Source organism: Anas acuta, chromosome 15 (genome assembly GCF_963932015.1).
Source record: "Anas acuta chromosome 15, bAnaAcu1.1, whole genome shotgun sequence".
Taxonomy (NCBI): domain Eukaryota; kingdom Metazoa; phylum Chordata; class Aves; order Anseriformes; family Anatidae; genus Anas; species Anas acuta.
Window position 1 is genome coordinate 10,746,919 of NC_088993.1, and position 20,995 is coordinate 10,767,913.

Here is a 20,995-nt window from a genome sequence, read left to right on the forward strand (position 1 = left end):
TCACTCTTCAACCGAAGTGGGGTTTGAGCTTTGCAGCAGCACATCCTGACACGTGGCTCTTATGTTGTTATTTTTTTTTTTTTTTTTTAGCCTTTCAGCCTCCGGCAGTGCCAAGGTGGCAGCAGCGGGGGGTGGTGGCCGGGCCCTCACAGCTCCGGGGGGTCGGGACAGGACGGGATGTTGAGGTGGGGATGTAAAAAAAAATTAAAAAATAAAATAAGGTTTTTTATTTGTAATGTGGAAATGGTGCGTAGAGGGAGCAGTTGGGCTCCTCCTTTTGGAGATGCAGGGGCTGCTAAAAGCAAAAAAAATATTTAAGAAAAAAAAAAAAAAGCCCTGCTATGCTGCGTGCGCACTAAAAGCGGCGCCGAAGCAACCCCCGACATCCCGGTAGCGTGGCCGAGCGGTCTAAGGCGCTGGATTAAGGCTCCAGTCTCTTCGGGGGCGTGGGTTCGAATCCCACCGCTGCCAGTAGCTTTTTGCCGTTATTTTTTTTCCCCGGCCTCGGCCGCCCGCAGCAGCAGCAGCAGCATTGTGGGTAGGAGGAGGGCCGCGGCCCCACGTGCCGCCCGCAGCGGCCCCAACATGGCCGCCGCCTGAGCGCCGCCCGCCCGCCTCGCCTCGCCACCGGGCACCGCCACCGGGCAGCCGGCGGCCCCGCCGCTCGCGCCGGCCCCTCGGCCAGGTAAAGCGGCCGCCGCCGCGTCCCTTCGGCCGGCCCCGGGGCCGTGCGGGTCCTGGAGGGGAGCGGGGACAGCGCGGCCTGGGCTGAGGGGGCTCTGCCCCTCTGCGTGCGCTGTGAGGGCTGGGGGCGGCGGGGTCGCGCCGGGAACGGGCGGGCGCGGGCTGCGGCCCCTCGGCTCCCCTCAGCGCGGAGCTGGGGCCGTTCTGCGTTCGGCAGAGCCCTGCCCGGCCCTTCCTGCTTCCAATGGGTTCCCCTCGTCCCCGTCGTGCGGCGGAGCTGGGCTGGGGGCAGTGGGCTCCCCCCCTCCCCGCGGACCCCTTTTCTCCGCTCCTCGCCCCCCGGCAGGTCGCCGTGTCGGGAGGAAGCCGCCCCGCCGGCTGCCGGCCACGAAGAGGAGCCCGGCGGGGTGGGAGCGCTGCCCGCCCGCTCCTGCAGGAGGGAGCACGCAGCACCGGGCAGCTCCGAGCCTGCGCCTGGCGGAACGGGCCTAGCGCTTCGCTGCCTGCATGCTGAGGTGTACGGAAAGGTTTGTGCTTAGCGCGTTAGCCCGAAACCCCGGGGACGTGCTGCAGGGAGGCTGCCTCCGCACAGAGGTCCTGGTGCACAGAGGGGCCCTCGTTGGGTTCGCTGCCAGAAGATGACTGTGCAAAGCTGTGTGCAGACAGGCAAAACGAGGAGAAACAGAGCAAGTAATGGGGTCAAAGTTGTCATTATTGTAAACGCTTAGAAGATGCTTCAGCTTTTTTTGAAGCTTCCATTTTACAGTATGATATAGGCCACCCTGAGCTGGAGGATCGCTGCTGGGGCTGGACCAGGAGGCTCCCTGCAGAGAAAGGTCCAGGTGCCAGAGGAAATTATGGTAGTGATTCAGAAGATGGCATTTCTGCCACCTCACTGGTGCGTTATCTATTCTTTAAGGCACTGACACAGCAGGAGTTCCAGGCCTTTCCTGCACTGCATAATTTTATGTGAAAAATATTTCAAGTTTCAGTATTGGCATTCAGTATTTCAGTATTTTAGGGTCCCTGATACTGATAGATTCAGTGAAACGCTAGGACATTTCTTACTAAAAGTCTGCGCGTGACAGGTGTCATGCAGGTTTGCAATTTTCCTATTTGCAGTTACTTTAAAATCTTTGGTAATAGAAAGAATAATTTTGGTACCCAAATGTCCTTCTAAGCTCAAACTTAGAGGTGGGATTCAGTTGCTTCATCTGTGTTTTATGCCTTTTTGGTGTTGGTCCATTGCAAGAGAAGTGAGAAGAACCTCTTGCCTCCACGGAAGGTGTTCTGAAGTTTAATGATTCATACTAATAACATGTATTAATGTTGCTTTGCACAGGAGATTTTCTTCTTAAAGAAAACAGTTCTGCCTGTTCAAGGCAGTTCAAGGAAAATTTGAAATAAATACGTAACTGAGCTTTATATCACCTAGTGTTTAATTCCATTTTGTTATGCGTGTGGCATTTGTTTCTACAGATGCCATATGTGCATATAGATGTAGAACTGCGTCTGCGTGCCTTTAACAAGAGCTTCATTCTGGTGCAGAGGATTCCTTCAAGTCGCATGAACATTATAAATTGTTCTGGGACATACTGCTTCCTATTTATAGACCTGCTATTCTGACACTCCAGTAAAAGCAACTGTAGTCATTCTTTATGCTTAAATTATTAAGAAAATTTGTGATCTTTGTAATCCAGCATTTTCCATGAGTGTCGACAGCTGGATTCACAAGGAGATGTCAAGTAAAATTACATAAGCTGTGTTAGATGAGGGACCAGAAACCAGGTCCTTCAGGTTAGGTTTCTCTTTCTCTCCTTAGCCCAGGGAATCTTAATTTATTTTCAGGAAAATGAAATGACTTCCTCAAGAGAGAAGGAGCAAGCACAGAGCTGGCACTCAGTCCATCAGAGGGGGAAGTGTCAATCTCAGTGCTTTTGAGGCAAGGAGGGAGGGTTTAGACCCATGTCTTCCACCTCCTGGGTGTTACAGCGTGTGCTCACACGTGGTGGGAAGCCTCCTGGCGTCATCTCTCTTCTGAATGAAAACTGCAGTCACTCCATTTCATGCACAGTCCCATCCTGTAGCTGTCAGGCTGGCACTGTGTGAGCCTGCTGTATCAAGCCACTTGGGAGATGTGAGCAGGGAAAGCAAAGCTGGAAGTGACACGTCTCATTTTTAAAACAACACATTCATGTTTGTATTGCTGGGACGAACGGAGAGCTTGGCAGCAGAAAGCAGTGGTCGCTCCCTCTGGTGTCACACCGCTGTGGTTTTGCAGCATGAGCCTCAGCCTGTAGTTAACTGAGGATGCTGACCGAGCTGTGAGGGTTTTGCATTTCTACAGGATAATTTCAAATATGATTTTGAAATATTATTGACATGGTATTAGGGTAGCAAGAGCTAGGGATATGCTGGTATATAAAAGAACAGAAAGTTGCAGTTAAGCGCTGGGGGGAGCACTTTTTGATAGTGGGGAACCTGAAAATAACAAATCTGGAATTGTGTTTCTAGCTAGAATGGCAGAAACAGCGTGTATAAACCAGAGCTGTCGCCTGGATGGAAATTTACCTATGTGGTAATGTTAGCACTCAGATCCAGGTGCCTATCCAGCCTCTCTGAAAGGTTTCTTAGATAACTGCATGGTATTAACGTGATGTTTTGAGAAGCCTGTACATGTTTCAAAATATACTGAGCTGGTTAAATGAAGTGGTTGCTAGTGTATTTGAAGAAAATCACTGCTGTCTTGGATGTAACATGTTTGCTTTGGTCTCTTGCAACCCTGTATTGCCAGCTGGTGCTGGATTCTGCCTCATTTTCTTACTCTTCCTCTGTACAAATTCCAGCAAAGAAGCGAGCTGGCATCTGGGAGTAGAAGACATAGATCTCTTTTCTTTGCCTGATTCTCTTTGGTGTTAAAACTTCCTTGGTCAGTTTGTGAGAGGTCTGAGTTTTTATGCCTGTCTTGACCAGTACTGGCTGATCGATGGTCTCAAATAATGTGGACTGATTACATTGTCATGGAGGCATCCCAAATAATTCAGAAATCCTTGTATTTGATTTCAGCAGGAAAAATTACTGTTGCTCTTAGCTGAGGGACCGTTTTCTATTTGATGGCCTGAACCAGGCATGATAGTGACTCCAGCACTGGGACTGACCGTGACTTACTGTTACAGAGCGCCCGCTCCTCCGTTAATATTAGCATCTTATTTTCTCTGGAGCTGGTTGAGTTATGAAGTAAGACCTGTTGTTCTGGTGATTGTAAGGGGTCCAGGAGAGGGCAAGAAGTATGTCTTGGGGCTGTCACTTAGAAACGGTCTGAAGAGTGTCTGTGCTCAGCTGGGGGACAGGGCTACGACATGTCATTTCGAGGAAATCAAGACCAGCACATTCTCAGGTTGACTGGTCCCAAGCACAGGATTTACACAACCCTTTTTCTTCTCCCAGCTCTTCAGCTGCTCCTCTCTATCTGCTTTCAAGGAAGTTTTCTGAGCATGGAGGCTAGTGAGCTGCACAGCACCGTCCTTAGTGACGGTGACAAGTGCTGCGGCTATTTCAGAGCTCACGCATGCTGACTGACCCGCCAGTGCCCTGTGGATGTGCTGGCTGGCAAACCAGCTGCTACCGGGGTGTAACAGTCACGCAGTGTATAAAAGATGCAGTTTATGCAAGTACAAAAGGCCTGTCCTTCCATCTGCAGAGCACTGATTGAGTGCTTGCTTTCTTATGTAACTGCTGGTTTTCATAAAACTGCAGGAACTTAATTAGCTTTGAGATACCTGCTTGTCTTTTAAATTTGGTGCCAGTTGGTCAAGGTTGTGGAGTATTAGGACCTTGTCATGCAAACACGTACGCTCCTTAAAAAAACAGACTAAACGGATTACTGCTGAAAAAAAACACAAGTTAACATGAACAAATACTCTAGGCTACATGTGGTACGTGGCACAGATGTAGTGACTCATATGACATATCTGTTTTCTTTCAGATTGTGCAAAGAAATAAGCCAAGAAAAAGCTTTTTGTATCCTAGCATGGCAAATGAAGAAGATGATCCAATTATACAAGAGGTAAAAGTGTTGTGGCAGCAGTGATCGTACGTGAGGCTTTTCTTGTTTTTTGTTCTAGTTCCTGTTGTTCTTACATTGCTGAAACAAGTCATCAACATCAGTGGTTGTCTGATAACCAGTGACTTGGTCTGTAGAAGGGAATATATTACATGGGCCAAGAACATGGCTTGTGCTATCTGTTGGACCAAAATAATGGTATCCGTGTTGGCAGGCTCAGTGGGTAGATATGCTCACCTTTTTTACCCTTTGTAATCTTTCCACATCAGAAGAAGAACACAGGTGGGGAACTTGCTGGGACCACTATGTATTTTTATTGGCCCCATAGCTCTCTGGTAGCTGAGTCCAAAAAAAAAAAAAGAATGATTTTGATGAATTAATATCTGTTATATATGAAACTAAAATGTTTTCATGCCCTCTGCTAAAAGAAGCACTTGTGCTCTGATTCGGGACTTCTTTAAAGGACTGTTACCAAACAGCAGCCACAGTGTCCTGCTTACTTTGTGTATGAATTAACACACCACAGGTACAAGCAAGGGCAAGCTCATAAAAAGGTCATAAGCCCTGAGGAGTGGGAATTGACAGAAGTGTTGCCAAAAGTACCAAAAATGGAAGCTTCCATATGTGATACTCATGAAACATCTGTGAATTTTACATATCAGAGGCAAAATGCTAATATTACATCAGATTTGGCTTGTGGGTGTGTCTTGTCTAGCTTGAAAGTTTTTATGACAAAATACTAGCAAGGAAGTTAACTTTCAGACATGCTGCCAGAGGGAGCATCCTCTTCTTTCTCAGTCAGAGATTTTCCTGTTTCATATCAGATGTTTGCCAAGTTTCCTTAGAAAGAAAAAATGCAGCTAGAGCCACTGTCTCCTGCCTCATCATAGTTGTTTTTTTTTTTCGTTTTTTTTTTTTTCGTTTAAAAGTCTGCTGAATTTCATGTCAAAATTGGTAGGGAGGAGACCTTTGTCAAGACCTTTGTCATGAATGCACTTTATATTACAGTTCATAACAAAAAGCTAAACTTGACAGCATTTGAGCTCTAGGGATTGCACTTGTATCTGAAGTTCCATCTGTCATAGCTGTTACCTGATGAAGGTTGCTTCTCTTGCTTTTCAGATTGATGTGTTCCTGGCCAGAAGTCTACTGGAGAAGCTGTATCTTTTTCAGGTATTCCAGCTAACTTTTATGTAGTGAATATTTGTTTAAAATGAATTGAACGAGCAATAACTTCACTTATTGGTTCAGCCTGCGGAGATCTTGGGTATAGGCAGACCTTTGTGGGTCTCAGTCAGTTGAAACATTTCATATTAAATTGTTTGTAAGAGAAGATTTATCATTTATGGCACAGACTTCTCATTAAATCATCCCCTTTAACCACCCTGAGGGAGTTCTAGTAGATTACATAATTTTATTGCAGTTTGGATAGATCTGCAGTGTCTTGGCCATCCTCTGCCATCACTGATTTCTGACACCTTTACTGATTTCATTAGGACTGGCCCTGTTTAAGGCAGTGTCACCAGTATTCATAAACTGGTGTGAGCCCCCTTATGTAGAGATAGAACAGGTGATGAAAGGTGGAGATACGTTAGGAATTTGGAAGTCTATTTTGTGTTCACTGAATTTCTCTAGTCAGCTTATCTTTGTTATTCCCTTTTCCCATCTGCTAAATGGGAAGTCTGTTGAGGCTGATGGATGAAGTGTTCATTGTAAGCTGGTGATGCTCACTGGCAAAGCACTGCCTGCTGCCCAGGTCCTCTGCACTGCATGCGTAACGTGCTGACACAGGCTGTGTAGCCTTGCCTCTGGGAGACCCACAGTTGCTCCGTTTCAGCATTGCTTCATGAGGGGTTTGTGTGGGTGTTCTGGAGAAATGGCAGCTCTGAGCAGGCTGCAGCTGTGGCTGGGAGATTTCATCTGGGTACCACACTGTCCTCAGCAGTCCCACACAGTTCAGGAAAGACGACCATGTGGCTAAACCTGGCTACATGTTGACTGTGTTCTATAGACTAACACTGCCGGTAAAAATCCACAAATATTTTATATGTAGGTAAATAAATATCCAGAGAATTAATATCGAGGGATGCTTTTTTAATGACTTCTATAATTTCCTTTTTTTTGCTGGACAAATGTGTGGTACTGTGTTCCCATTTCATAGTGTGTAGTGATGGGGGTCAGGTTGGGTGGAAAGGTGGCTGGAGTAACGAGAGTAGAGGACTGAGGGGAAGGCAACAGGCTTTCTAGACCATGCTCCCAAATCTGCTGATGACTCACAGGATCGGATTTCTTGATGTTTCATAACCATGGTGGCTCTATATGTGAGAGGCTCTGTATGTGGGAAGGCAGACAAGATTGAATTATTTTCTGTGAAGTTCTTTGATCTTTAAATGAAGGATTCTTACAAAATTAATGTGTTTTTCAGTATCCAATTCGTCCAGCTTCTATGACATATGACGATGTTACGCATTTATCAGCGAAGATAAAACCAAAGCAACAAAAGGTTGGTTATCATTTGAGTCCAGTCCATATAAGTTGCTTTATACTGTCCAGAATGTACACATTATGCTATTAAGCTGTTACGATTGTGCAACTTGTGGGACCAGACCTCTGTGCTTGGAGGTATGAGAGTGCCTTTCATGGTATGTGTACAGTAGAGTTTAGAAAAAAAACAACAACAGGTTCATAAAGAGAGGAGTTAACGTCATGATGAAAAAAACACGTTTGATTATAAAATCGAACCATTCAGGGAAACGTAGTTACAAATGCTAACTGAGTCTGTACGAGCTTGATATAAAAGGCCTTCCTGATATTTAGAAAAGGGTTGAAGTTTGGAAGCAAGCTTTGTCTTTCAGTGTTACTGTGAGTCTTGATTCCTCTCTTGCTTGCCCGTGAATCATCAGAAGTCCTTTTTAAAGTCAGTGGGGTTGTATTGGTAACGAAAGTAGAACTAAAGCCAGAATTATTGTACTTGCCTACAAAAATGTGTTCTGAACCTGTGGCTATGATTTAAAAATGCCGTGTCATGTAAAAATGCAGAAATATGTTTGATACCGGGATGATGGCTAAAGTGTGTGTGTATGAACTTTGGAGTTAGGATGCATGTTGTGTTAAGGAAGTCTATTAAAATTAGCAAACATTTGCACTGTAAGCACTGTGTGATAAATCTTCCATCTCAGCCAGGGACTTGTAAATATAGTTCAGTTTACAAGTAACATAAAGGGGGAAAAAAGTGAAGTAACAGCTGTAATACATGAATTTATAAGAGCTTTGGCACACCCTGAGAGAAAATAATCGTATAATTTCAGTATAAGAAGAGAAGTGCTATACAGGAAAACACTTATTTTTGAACATTTGTCTGAACTTTAAAGTTTTAGTGTGGAAATAGTTCTGCTTGTAAATAAAAGTTGGGAGGACATTTCTGTACTTGGACCAGTGTAAATTAAGAATAGCTATGAAGTCAGCACGCAGTGCTGCAGTCTTAAGCTGAGCAGAATCGAGACCATTGCCTCTGAAGAGGACATAGTTAATTCATACCAAGTGGTATGAAACTGGAAAGTTTAGGAGGCTATGAATGGATCCTCACTGACGGGGGTGCTGGAAAAATGTTTGTGTATTTGATTTCTACTGGGAAGTAAACTAGACTGATAATGCAGTAGAAGATAAACTAGAAAAGTGAGAGTATTTGTCGGGGCTGCCTAAGAACTCTCATTTCTCTGCTTCCATTTATTTACATGGGAGATGATGCATCTCTAGCCTGTTGCTAAAGTGTTCCCACTCTACAAAAGTTTTTATTTTCATATATATATATATATATATGCTCAACTTTATGTATGAGATTTGCCTTGTGGATTTTGAATGGTGCTGCTTACATATTTAAATTTGCTGTAAACCAATGGAAATGTTCTCAAGCATTGGACTGAAGTTTACTGTGGCAGAACCCCAAATGAATCAATCAATTATCTGTTTGTCCTTTCGTATTATTTAGGTTGAGCTTGAAATGGCCATTGACACTTTGAATCCGAACTACTGTCGCAGCAAAGGAGAACAGATTGCCCTCAATGTAGATGGCACGTGTACAGATGAAACAAATACTTATTCCTCGTAGGTGTCCGCTTTGCCTTCATTTCCTTCTTGTGGTGGCTATAGATATATGCATGTCCACCAGGGCATCGGGGAGAAGTGAAAACAAGCGGATGTGCGATCTCAGGGAGTGCTTTGAACACTAAGTTATAAAGCAAGAATTCTCTGAAGTAACCTGTTTTTTGGTGTGCTTCAGTCGTTGATGTTGGAAAACACGTCAGGATTGCCAAGTCTGACCATCAGCCTGACCTATCAAGTTCCAAGCTTGACTTTTACTTCTGATGCAGGCCAGGAGGCCATTGGCCTCCTTGTCCACCTGTTCATTGGGTTGTTGACCCACGCCCCCAGGTCCTTCTCTGCTGAGCAGCTTTGCAGCCACCCCTCCCCAAGCCTGGCCCACTGCATGGGGTTGTTGGGTTGTCATGACCCAGGTGTCGGACCTGGCACTGGCACTTCTTGAATGTCACGTGGTTGGACTCAGTGCATTGATCCTACCTAGGCTGCACAGCCTTCCTACCCCAGACCAGATCAATAGTCCTGCCTCACGTGGTGTCATCTGCAGGCTTATTAAGGGTGCACTCAATCCCCTCATCCAGACCATTGATTAAAATGTTAAACAAAACTGGCCCCAATATGTGCTGCATTTGTTGATAGACCACTTTGGGAATCAGTGATTTCAGGCCTTTAACATCTGAGTGCCTCCTTGCCTGTACAATATAATCTTACAGCATTCATCTGTTTGCAGGAAGCTGATGGACAAGCAAACTTTCTGCTCTTCGCAAGCTGCAAGTAATGTTTCCCGCTATGCAGCTGCTGTTTATAGAAAAGGTGACTTCATTTTGCTAACCTCTCACATCAGTGAAACATTCATTCCTGGGTTAAAATAAGACCTGTTTTTTTCTGCGTTTTCAGTAGCATAAGCTCATGTTTAACTGGTGCTTCTTTGAATAAAAGAAAAATGTACCTTACCAATGTCCCCAGAGTCCTTGAGGAGGTCCAGCAAGGCTGTAAATAATATAGCAGAACACTGTAGGTTTGTAAATGCCTCCAAGATCTTAACAGTTCCCGAAGGCTGAAATACACATTTGTAGTTTAAATTTATTTTTTATATTTATATTATTATCTCCATCTGATTGTGGCTGGTTTTTTTTTCATGTTCAATGTTTTCTGCCCTTCCCTTGTTTCCTAATGCCATTGTAGAGTTTTGATGTGAAGATCATTTGAGGTGAAAATAGGTAGGTTGTCTTCAATGATGTCTATTTCACTACTAGTCTTCTAAAGGATAGGTCAGATCTGAGCCGGAATGAGACTCTCTGTAAGATCTGGCTCCAACACAAAAATGAAAGTGACAGAAATAGGTCTTGATTTTTCATACTCCTTTGAAATTCTGAGCACTGGATGAATTTTTCACATCACCCCCTTTGTAGTGTATTAAACACTTAATGTTTGATGGAAGCTCTACCATTACAGAGGTGGTGAGATAATGAAAGTGCTGTCCTTGTGCACTGGAAAACAATAATTTTAACTTATGTCAATTCTCTTTTTCAGGTGAACTTCACCTGACTCCACTACATGGAATTCTTCAGCTGAGGCCAAGTTTCACCTACTTGGACAAAGCTGATGCAAAACACCGAGAAAGAGAAGCTGCTAATGAAGGTAAATGCTACGTGAATTGTGTTTCCTTTTGAAAGGTAGAATACAAGTCCTCTCTATAATTTTATTCATAAGAGTCATTGCATTCCGAAGGTGTGTTTAAAGTAACAGCATAGTGATCACAAAGCCATTTCTTTGCTGGATTGTTTTCCTGATAGTATTTTCAGTGTAGCTGCATCAGCACTTTTGTGGGCATGGTGGAGCAGGTTGACAGAGACATAGGAGGCAGTGGGTAATTTCAAAGGGCAGCAGTACGACGTGTCACCCCTGCCAGTGAAAAGTAGCACTGCAAAACTCATGGAAGCTGTTTGTCCTATCGTAGGAGTGGTGTGGTGCTATTATACACTACATAATTTAGAAAGCTGTAGCTGCTAGTTCTGCCTTCTGCCGGAGTTGGCCTCCAAACAGTTACAAATTGGCTTTGGTTGTTTTATTGCAGTGGTGTTTTTATCCTGCTGTGTTTTCTTGGCAGGTGGTGATTCGTCTCAGGATGAAGCTGAAGATGATGTTAAGCAAATTACTGTATGTCCAAATTTCCTTTTTGTAATAGCTCAGGGAACGGTTCACAAGAAAGCATGCTAATTCATACCCAGATAAAAGGGCAGAAAGCCTCAGCTGTTCTGGTGACCATGGGCTTGGGTGGGGAAGCAAGATGGACTTGAAGCTGTTGCACAAGCATAAAGTAAAGATGGCACTGACACCAAGGGGTGATTCATTTGAGCTAGGGCCCCTAGCTTTTGTTATTTATGTGTCAAATAGATAACACAGGTCTTTTGTTTCAAGGGGTTTGGGGCTCTATGTAATGATATCAAAATCTTCTAGGTACGATTCTCCCGCCCTGAAACCGAACAAGCTCGTCAACGACGTGTTCAGTCCTATGAGTTCCTGCAGAAGAGACAAGCAGAAGAGCATTGGGTTCATCTACATTATTATGGCTTGAAGGTAGGTGTATGCTGGCTGCTGAGGAGACCTGGTGGGCCTGAAGGCTTAGCCAAGTTAAGTCTGGGTCCATAGGATCAAGGAATCAAGAAAAGATGAGAAAGTTTGGTCTGTAGGCTTGAACTTCCCCTGAAATGCTCTGTACCTCCTCTGCTGGATAATGTTTTGGGGTCTCCATACTGGAGAAGGTTTAAAATTGAGAGTTGGACAGACACAGAAGGGTGGGGGTTGGGGCCTAAATCCAAGAATTATTTGGGTTATGACTTATGAACCAGACTTTGTAAAACAGCCAGGGAACCTAGTGTGCTAAGTGTCGTAAATCCCATTGTCTGACCTGACATGCATGTCTGTCAGGATATTTTGAGGTCACATCACCTGAAATGTTTCCACATCATGGGAGCATCACTCAAAATGGTTGACAACAGAGCATCAGTTAGTGAGATGGAACGCTTGAATGGTGCAGTAATGACAGGGTGACCATCTTCTGGCTTTTTGCGTTTTCAGAATGTGGCAGTGACTCCTGTTTTTCTCCATATCTCCAGGATAGCCGTTCTGAACATGAGCGCCAGTATTTATTCAGTCAAGCTCATGGTCTTGCTGAGAATACAGAATTAATTAAATCTCCCAGGTAAAAGATCTGATGTTTTTCTACAAAAGTTGCAGTAATTTGTTTGGGTTATGTTCAGGGTAGTAAGCAGGCATATTCTTCAAAAATCTTTAGTATTAATATTGCTATCCATGTTAGAAGTTGAATTGTTTAAAAAACATAGAAGCAAACTAACCTTCAACTTAGGTTGCTTTCTGTGTTTCCATGTACCCTGAGATTAAAACAAGTTGTTTTCACTTGGGATTGTAGCCTTGTACGTGTTATCATCACCTGGCATTATTGTGACTGCAAGTACTGTAAAGAAAGAGCAAAACAAGAGCTCCTTCTGATTAAAGTAGATGAAAACCCTGAAGCCAACAGCTCCCACTGTTAGCAACTCTTATAAAACTTACTTTTGCAATTTGTAAGAGACACCTGAAAGTACTTGAAACTAGTTCATTGTTGTTTCTTACTGACTGCAGGTATGTAGGAATCTTCCCGTGGTGCAGTCAGTAAAAATACTTCTGTGTAAACTGATACAACCATGGCCCAAGTAACAGGAAAGTTGCAGACTGCCTCTCTGTTTAATAGTGTCAGTGTGTTTTTCTTAACATTTAACATCTCAGTGGAGCAGTGCTAGATGTTTTGAGAAGTCTTTTGGATTTTATTCATTCTGCATGGATACTGGTGATTACATGGGTAGAAATGACTTCGGTTGTTGCTGATTTGACTTTCTACACAGCTTCACATGACCCTGCTCAGTGCTGTCAGAGCACCTGTGTTTAATGTATTTACTCTTGCAGTTCCTCTGTTTGGATGAGGAGTACATAAGAGCTAGGATTCTGACTCCCATTTACTGCAATATAATTGTACTTAAACTTGGGAGGTCAAGACAAACATTTTAATGATGTGTTTTCTTTTCTTTCAGTGAATATTTAATGATGCTGATGCCTCCAAGTGTAGAGGAAGAGAAGTAAGTGTTTGTTCAGAGTGTTCAACATTGATATTGTCTGAATGCTTTTTCGTAAGCTACAACTCTGCTTGTTTATTTGCAGTGACAAACCAGTGGCTCCGAGCAATGTGCTTTCTATGGCCCAGCTGAGAACTTTACCCCTTGCTGATCAGATTAAGATCCTGATGAAGAATGGTTTGTCACTTTTGTAATCCATTTGCACTTACTTGGTGAATTCTAATTGCCTCAGATAAAATACCTTACCTGATTGTTCCCTGCCAGGCAGAGTGTCTGGCTTTCTGATTCTGTGAAGCATTTGAAAGCTGAAGAGTTGCTTGAGAAGACTGACCGTGTTTTTTGGGGAACAGAAGAGCAGTAACAGCAAAACTGATAGCTGCTCTGTCTCTTAGAATATTTTTCAATTTGATGATAGCTTTCGGGGTACATTTATTTCTGCAGTTACCTCCTGGAACGTGGAGTCTGAGTATGATTTGCAAGAGGAAGGTTAATGCAACAAGCTGCGAGTCTGAGTATGATTTGCAAGAGGAAGGTTAATGCAACAAGCTGCACTTTGGCATTTTCTTTTCATAGTTGCCAGTAATACGCATTTCTTGATTGTCCTCTAAGAGTTTTATTCTGTCTCTTCAGAGTTACCATCTGATGAGAGCAAATCCTGAGGACATTGGCTTAGGAGCTTCCTATCTTGTCAGGTGTCTCCGTTTACAAATATTGCCAAAGACATAGACAAAGACATATTGACATATACTGACAAAGTATATTGACATATACTGACAATATTGACAAAGACATTTTTTGTTGTGGGGGGGGGAGGAGGGGAGGGGTGGTTGTTATACATGCATTAGTTTGGGACCGATTAAGCTAATGAACTTTGTTGCAACATGAACAGATATTTTTGGAACATTTGCTGACTACAATGAAGGGGGTGTTCTAGAATTTAGTTTTTGATATTTTTCATAAGATACATCTGTGACCTAGAATTTGAGCATAAGCATAAATCATAATATCCTAGAGTTATAAATCTGTCTGCATTGTGTATTGAGGAAGCCCTTAATCTGATGTGTGATTTGCCTTTCAGTGAAGGTCATGCCATTTGCAAATCTGATGAGTTTGCTAGGCTCTGGGACTGACTCTACGGCAGTTCTCCGCTGTATACAGCAGGTGGCAATGCTGGTCCAGGGAAACTGGGTGGTGAAGAGGTATGGCTTGTCTTTGTTACTGGGATGTGTCTTTCTGCTGTAAGGAGAGAAACAGAACAATAGATTTTATATAGGCATCTTCATTGTGTCCCAAAGTAGCCATGTTCTAAACTTACAGTGCTGTAAAATCTTGATTTATTATGTTGTGCTTTGTTCTGTGGTTAGATATTAAAAATTCAATGGCTGGTGCTAGATAACAGTACTGCAGTCCCTAGCCCCATAAAATAATGGGTGAGACGTGATGTAATCTGTATTTGGATTTGAGTTATGTCAGGTTTTCGGTGTTGTCTTTGCTCATATTCTTTTGTGATAGGACAGTCCTGAATCTTTCCAGGGATTAATGTCAAATATAAACACAGAAAACTAAACCAATTTCAACTATAATATTTCTTAGATAAATTCAGTCAGAGATCTTTGTGCAGTCACCTTGCTGTTCATCAGTGGGTGCTGATCTTGTCAGCTGAAAGCATTGCCTGCCTTACAGAGGGTAGTTTTACCTGTGGTAAAATGGCATTACCTGCCATAAGTCATGTGGGATGCTGTCTGTACTGCCTGACACAGATACTGGATCATCCTCCTGTTTATTAGGTTAATGCATCCCACTGGGAGTTGAAGTCTGAAGAGCAGTGTCATTTATTTTTTATTTTTTTTAACCTGGGTGGAGCACTGCGTGCAGAGAATTACAGGCTGTGGAATAGCTCTCTGTGCTGAGTGGCACCAGTTACCAGTCCCAGTCTGTTAGCAGGGTGTCTCAGCTATTGTGATATGGGCCTGCATTAGCAGTATTAAGGGTTTCAGTCCCTGCTGTCCCTCCAGCCATTCCAGAAGGAAGCTGGGTGCAAATTAAGACAAGGTTTTAGCACTCTGATTGTTTTTGTGTTGTAACTAATTCTTTGCTATTTGTCTGAGGAGCCTGCATGTATCTCTAGTAGATGTAGCCTGTTTGGGATGGTTAAACACACAGCAGCGCCCACACACACCCCAGAGCTTTAAGTGGAGAGGCAGCCCATTTCTGTAGCCTGAGTAGGATCAGGATCATGAACCTAGGATGCCTTGAGGCTTTAGAGACCATGGAAATGAATATCATCCAGTTGGTTTTACAAGCAGATAAGGACACAAGGGTGGTGTTCGTCCTCAGGCTGGTTGGTTTGAGCATGAGATCTCATAGCACTGTTCTCTTTCATCCTTGATTATGGGGAAGGAGATCTAAAACAAAGCAAAAAAAAAACACTTCATTCTCACAGATCAGCATTTTGGCTAAATGCTTCATTTACGTCTGCATACCAGGTTAGCCTAAGCATTTCTTAGGCTCACATTGGTCTTGTTTACACCAATCCAAGGGAGGATAGGCTTTGCAAGAACAAAGCAGAGCTTGTACCTGTGTTGCACGCATCTGCTAGTCACAAGGCTGGGCTTTGCTGGTGTAAGCCCTTTTTGTACTAATGTAATTGCAGTGGGGTAATTACGCCAATATTAATTCCTTTAATGAAAACGATGCTTTGAATAAAGGTATAATTTAACTGCAGAACAGGGAGCACACGTTTGTTATGTTAATCTTTGCCAATGCCATTTTTTGGACTACCCAGTAACTAATTTATCTTTCTTTTTAATTAACAGTGATGTCCTCTACCCAAAAGATACTTCTAGTCCACATAGTGGAGTCCCTGCAGAAGTGCTTTGTAGAGGGAGAGACTTTGTTGTAAGTACAAAAGAGTTTGTTGTTTCTAAAGGAGAACACAGGTGAGGTTTGCCTAAGAGCTATGGCATTGCAAAACTTGGCTGTTCTACTGCAACAAGATGTTTCTTCCACAGAAATTATTTGTACTTTAATCCTTATGGTGGTGTTACAAGTCTGCCATGGGAGAGTTGGTGTGGATTGACATTGTGGCTGTCTGGTAGGTTCAGATTGCTAGTCACTAACAGTATGTGATATGCATCACTTTCTAATAAATGTTATAGAGCCACTGTCACCCAAGCCCCACGATGTGGGGCTTACAGAGAAGCCAGGACTGGATAATGAAGGGCTTGTTTCCCCTGATACATTTTCGTGGGCTCCGGACCATGAGGTCTCAGGAGGGCAGTGTGGGTAAGCCTTATGCTCCCTGAGCAGGCACTGTTGGCCTTTAAAAGGGACTTTATTCCCGGGAGTTGCTAATCAGTGAAAGGACTTTGTTCCCAGGCACCTTCTATGAGCAGTGGCTGCACATGGAAGTTGAAATGAATACAGGTCTTGTAAACACGTAACCACAGCAAAGAGGAACAACCTCTGCATTGTGTTAATTCTTTCCGCAGTTAGTGAAAAGAAAGTTCCTAAGTGGTTCCGAAGTTCATAGTCAGTTTATGGCTTCCACCCCATCAAAAAAAAAGCTAAGTGCACCGCTCTCGTTTTTTTCAGGTAGACCTGACTGTTCCCTTTGTTTGCAAAGTTTGTTTGTAAGATTTAACTGATAGGGGCACGCTGTGCAGGAGATCTTAAGGATATTACAGTTCTAGTGTAAGATAAAACTGATGGTGATTGAAACTGACTTCTCATTGTGTCTTGATGTCTGCCCAGGACACTGCCATATGGAGACCTGGAATCAGTTGTGACCCAGTGACATTACTCTTTAGGGTACAGCAGATTAGGTGACACGTCATGTGTAAAGTTCTAGGGACCAGCAATTATTATTGTTCTTGGTTAAGTAAGTGGTAGTGTTTGGCAATTAAAATGTAAAGATAAATTGTTTTCATTTAAAATGTCAAATATACCTGGTGTGAGAAATTGATCTGTGTTGATCTTAAAAGGCAAGTAATTTTCTGAATTGCTCTGCAACAGGCAAAAGATTAAGATGTTGGAAAATAACATCAATTTTTCTGGCTTTCAGACAAAATGAAATGTTTTATTCATAAGGCTCAGGAATACTATGTAATGTTACCTGTGGAGAAAACAGGTCTTCCAGCTTAAAAAGTGAACTTTCTTTTCCTGTACATATTTGTGTAGAGTAATTTATAAGATTAAAAAATATTTTACTCTTATTTTAAATATTTTAAAAGGCTAGTAGTTACTTTAGTGTTAAACTGTTCCGGACTACACTTTGAGGGAGAGAAGGTAATTTGTGTCTTTCCTGAAAGCTTCCGTTTTTTTTTTTTTGTCTCAGCTTCTCACATAATTTCAGAGAACATGAGAACAGTTGAGGGTAAGGTGTCTCATGAGGACTGGCTGCCTCAGAGTTGTGTACAGGGGGAGATGACAGATCTGTTTCCTTTGGACAGCAGCTTCTTGTGCTTCAAAACAGAAGTGCCCTGTGCCCTAAAGTGACTGGTGATTTTGTGTGTTTGTGGGCAGAGAGAAGCTGAATCAGAGAGAAGGATCCATGTGTGACGTGGAAGGGCAGGGAGAAGCTGGCAGTAATGAGATTTTGAATTCTTAACAACATTATTAATACACACATACTAAGGTTGTAGTCTATTTAAATGGAGACAGGAAGAAATCAAAGGTCATTTTCAGGCAGTGGCAGTTCTGCCCGAATCCTCAAGTATCCTGCTAGCCTGTTCTCAGTGTGTTAGACCTTGGGAGCTGCTCAGCAGAGCAGCTGGCTTTTCCATTAACCAGAGACACACATGTGAGTGAAAGGCCATCTTGGCACACCTGTGACTGTGGTGTGCATTGAAGAAGGCAGCAGACACTTTTGAGGAGTTTGTCTGCTGCAGCCTTCGACAGGCACTGCATCCATAGTAGTGGATGAAGGGTTTCTTTAGGTTGATGAGTACCTGTGCTAAAGCTGAGTCTGAGGTGTGGATTCTGGAGACCCAGCATCACTGCAGTAGGTTTTCTTTTAGAAGTGAAGTGAAGTGAAGTCTTGAGTTCAAAAGATTCTTCACAGCTTTTGTAGTCAAAGATTCACCAAGGCAAACCATGAACTCTCAAAGCTTTTAATATTGTTTTCATGGCCATTTGAGGAAGGAATAAGGTCATAAAGTGTTTTCCCACTACCTGTATTGAGCATTGCCTGCTTCCCTTTTTCTGGTAACATTATTCAACAGTGTTGTTACTATGACTTCAGTAAGGAAACTCCTAAATATAGCTACTAGGGTTTCTCCTTTGTTTCCTCTTAGATGTGGAAGTTCACCCAGGGCCGCTGGGTTGTGCGAAAGGAAGTGGCAGCAGTTACAAAAGTGAGTGACTTTTTCTTTCTAAATCAGAAATGGGTGGTAAGTGTTGGGCATTCTTTGCAAGTGCTGCTGCAAGACTTTTCTTTTGGATTTGCTGTGCCTGCATTACTGCTGACTTGCAGTGTTGCTACCCAAGGCATGGCTTCACTTTGGAATAGGTACAGATACTCTTTATAGAAACATTTCAAGCAGCTCCCACGGTTACCACAGTTCCACAGGATGCAACTGTCTTGCTAGAACAACTCAGGCCCCTGAATATTCTGCTAAAACTGGTACATGAATGAGAAACGTAATGTAAAGAGGGAGGAAAAAAAAGCATTTCCTTAAAGTGCAATTAAATGACAAAACATGCGGCAGCTTATGCACAGACGGGCTACTTTTGGAATGTTAGATCCAGTGCTTCTTAAAAGCTATGCATGTATAGATGCAGCATGTCTGACCTGGAGCTCTAAAATTAGATTAGAATTGTAGAATATGTTTCTCTTCACAATGATGAATCTTTTCATCTCAGTTGGGAAACTCCCTTTTCTTTACAAAACATGCCACGAGCTATTTGACTCTCAGATGATTAATCACCACTGCTCTCTGAAGTGCAGTGCCTTTAACGTTGTGTGAAAGTGCTGGTGCTGCAGAGGATAACTATCTTCCACTTACCTGGGCGTGTGTTTGTGAAGGTGCCCCACGTACACAGAGTCAGTCCAACTCCACCTGTCTCATGGAGCAATACTCAGCGTTGCACGGCTGCCGATGTCCGATGTAAACTGACTTCCATCTTTTTTTTCTTTTTCTTATAGCTTTGCCCAGAAGATGTGAAAGACTTCCTAGAGCACATGTCTGTGGCAAGAATAAACAAAGGTTGGGAGTTCATGCTCCCTTATGATGAAGACTTTGTTAAGAAGCATCCAGATATAGTTCAGAGGCAACATATGCTGTGGATGGGCATTCAGGCCAAGTAAATTACTTGCTTTATTTTGGGGAATAAGCTAGAAATGGAGAACTCTCTAGCACAAAGTTTCTGTAGACATTGATAAATAATGAGATCTGCATTGCTTCTGAGATACACCTCTCACAGTCACCAGGGGTGGGGAGGGAAAGACATCCCCAAATCATTCAAGTCATTCATTCCTGGTGGCTCCCTGAAGATCAGCTTTTCAGAAATGAAGTGTTCTGGCTAATGGCTAGAGCCGATGTGGCTGCATGCAAGCATAACAACAGAAGCTCTATTGGTGTATTTTTCTTTGTTTTTCAGATTAGAAAAGGTCTATAATCTCTTAAAGGAACACTTGACACCAAAGAAACAAGAGACACAATCAGGTAAATAGATTTGTGTTTGGATTGTCTTGAAGCAAGGGCATATCTCTGTATTTCTGGGTGTAGTGGTTTGGAGTGTCTGTTTTTGAATGTGGTGGGGACTGGTGGTGTTTTGTTTCTTTTTTTTTTCTTTCTTGTGATTTCCCCTGTATTAGTTAAAAACATCTTGGTCTTCGCTAATATCTTCACTAACTAATCCTGGGGTTTACACGCTGTAGTAGAGCAGGGATGATTCCTTGACACCGGGGACTCTGTATCTGATAGTGTAAAATCAGCTGAAGTCAGCTGGTTCTGTTAACCACTTCCTCACTTACGGCAGCATGTATGCTCTAGGGATGTAAGCAGCTCCTGAAGAGAGGACAGGACCATTACACAATTAATTCTCACCTCTCTGTTTTTTATTATTATTTATTTATTTCCCCTGATTTGCACTGGGCTGTCTGTGGTGTGGTTGAGGGCTGAGCAGTTAATAAAGAATGTGTTTGTCAGGGGGCTGTAAGGAGGTGTGAAGATCTTTTTTTTGACGTTCCCCCCACACCCTCCCATGGATGCCAGTAAGGATATTAAGGTAGCTGTGCCACAGTCCTAAAAGATTTTGAAAACTTGAGATTGCAAAGAGTTTTAACTAGGCATTTGGCTCACTGCCAGACACTGGAGCCAGTGAAGAGTGTAAGCAGAACTGACAAACGTGCACGGGAATCCATCTCAATACCCTGTATCTGATCTGCTTGGAAGGATTAGGTGTTCGGTTATTCGGAGAGGATTAGTGGGCCTATCAGAAGAGAAGATAACAGCATGTGTGCTGTGTGGGCTTTTGCCTTAAATACAGCACTCCTTCCTGTGGGATTGGGACTGGATTCCTCTTTTCTCAACACGCCTTTTCAGTTTTGGATTGCTGGGTGTGGAGAGGACACCAGAAGAGGTGCCAGGATTGCATGGGAAAGGACACCCTCCTGTGCATTTCCCCTCATGACTGTGTATTGATACTTAGCAGAGGGTCTCAGACTTCCATACTGTGCACCTCATGCTAAAAAAGTGTTCAGATTCACTGTTAACCCCTGCAGTATACTTGTTCTACCTATAGGACATCTTTGTGCTGACTGTGGCAGTTGCTGCAGTGAGCCCAACCAGCCTCTGCATACTCGTTTTTTTCTTTTTTTGAAGTTGTCAGGTAAAGAAGTACTTGGGTCACAAGTAAAGATATGTAAGTAATCTGTATCTTGGTTTCCTGATTTGTGCAAAAGGCCCTAGTGGCTGAACAAATACACTTTCTCCTTGCTGCAGGTTCCTTCTACAACTGGTTGGCTTACAGTTACTGACATGTTTTTTTTTTAAGGTTAAAAAAATAAAAAGTA

General features: G+C 43.1%; 1 protein-coding gene and 1 non-coding gene across 4 annotated transcripts in view; both read left to right on the forward strand.

Moving 5' to 3' along the window:
- The first annotated feature begins 389 nt into the window (after positions 1 to 389).
- Positions 390 to 471, forward strand: TRNAL-AAG (transfer RNA leucine (anticodon AAG)). Its single transcript has one exon. It is a non-coding gene; the product is annotated as a tRNA-Leu (tRNA).
- Positions 472 to 528: 57 nt separating this feature from the next.
- Positions 529 to 20,995, forward strand: part of POLR3E (RNA polymerase III subunit E) — a 29,788-nt gene continuing 9,321 nt past the window's right edge. For 2 of the 3 annotated variants that reach the window (XM_068699456.1, XM_068699458.1), the window contains exons 1-17: positions 529 to 685; positions 4,670 to 4,750; positions 5,870 to 5,920; positions 7,173 to 7,250; positions 8,736 to 8,851; positions 9,576 to 9,658; positions 10,379 to 10,486; positions 10,956 to 11,005; positions 11,306 to 11,425; positions 11,965 to 12,050; positions 12,937 to 12,981; positions 13,064 to 13,155; positions 14,057 to 14,177; positions 15,795 to 15,876; positions 18,273 to 18,332; positions 19,124 to 19,281; positions 19,579 to 19,643. In XM_068699456.1, coding sequence (XP_068555557.1) covers positions 4,715 to 4,750; positions 5,870 to 5,920; positions 7,173 to 7,250; positions 8,736 to 8,851; positions 9,576 to 9,658; positions 10,379 to 10,486; positions 10,956 to 11,005; positions 11,306 to 11,425; positions 11,965 to 12,050; positions 12,937 to 12,981; positions 13,064 to 13,155; positions 14,057 to 14,177; positions 15,795 to 15,876; positions 18,273 to 18,332; positions 19,124 to 19,281; positions 19,579 to 19,643 — 1,351 coding nt within the window. In that variant the 5' untranslated portion in view covers positions 529 to 685; positions 4,670 to 4,714. Of the gene's footprint in view, positions 686 to 1,235; positions 1,375 to 4,669; positions 4,751 to 5,869; positions 5,921 to 7,172; positions 7,251 to 8,735; positions 8,852 to 9,575; positions 9,659 to 10,378; positions 10,487 to 10,955; positions 11,006 to 11,305; positions 11,426 to 11,964; positions 12,051 to 12,936; positions 12,982 to 13,063; positions 13,156 to 14,056; positions 14,178 to 15,794; positions 15,877 to 18,272; positions 18,333 to 19,123; positions 19,282 to 19,578; positions 19,644 to 20,995 lie in introns of those variants that run through there. The other variant, XM_068699457.1, reaches the window with a different exon arrangement.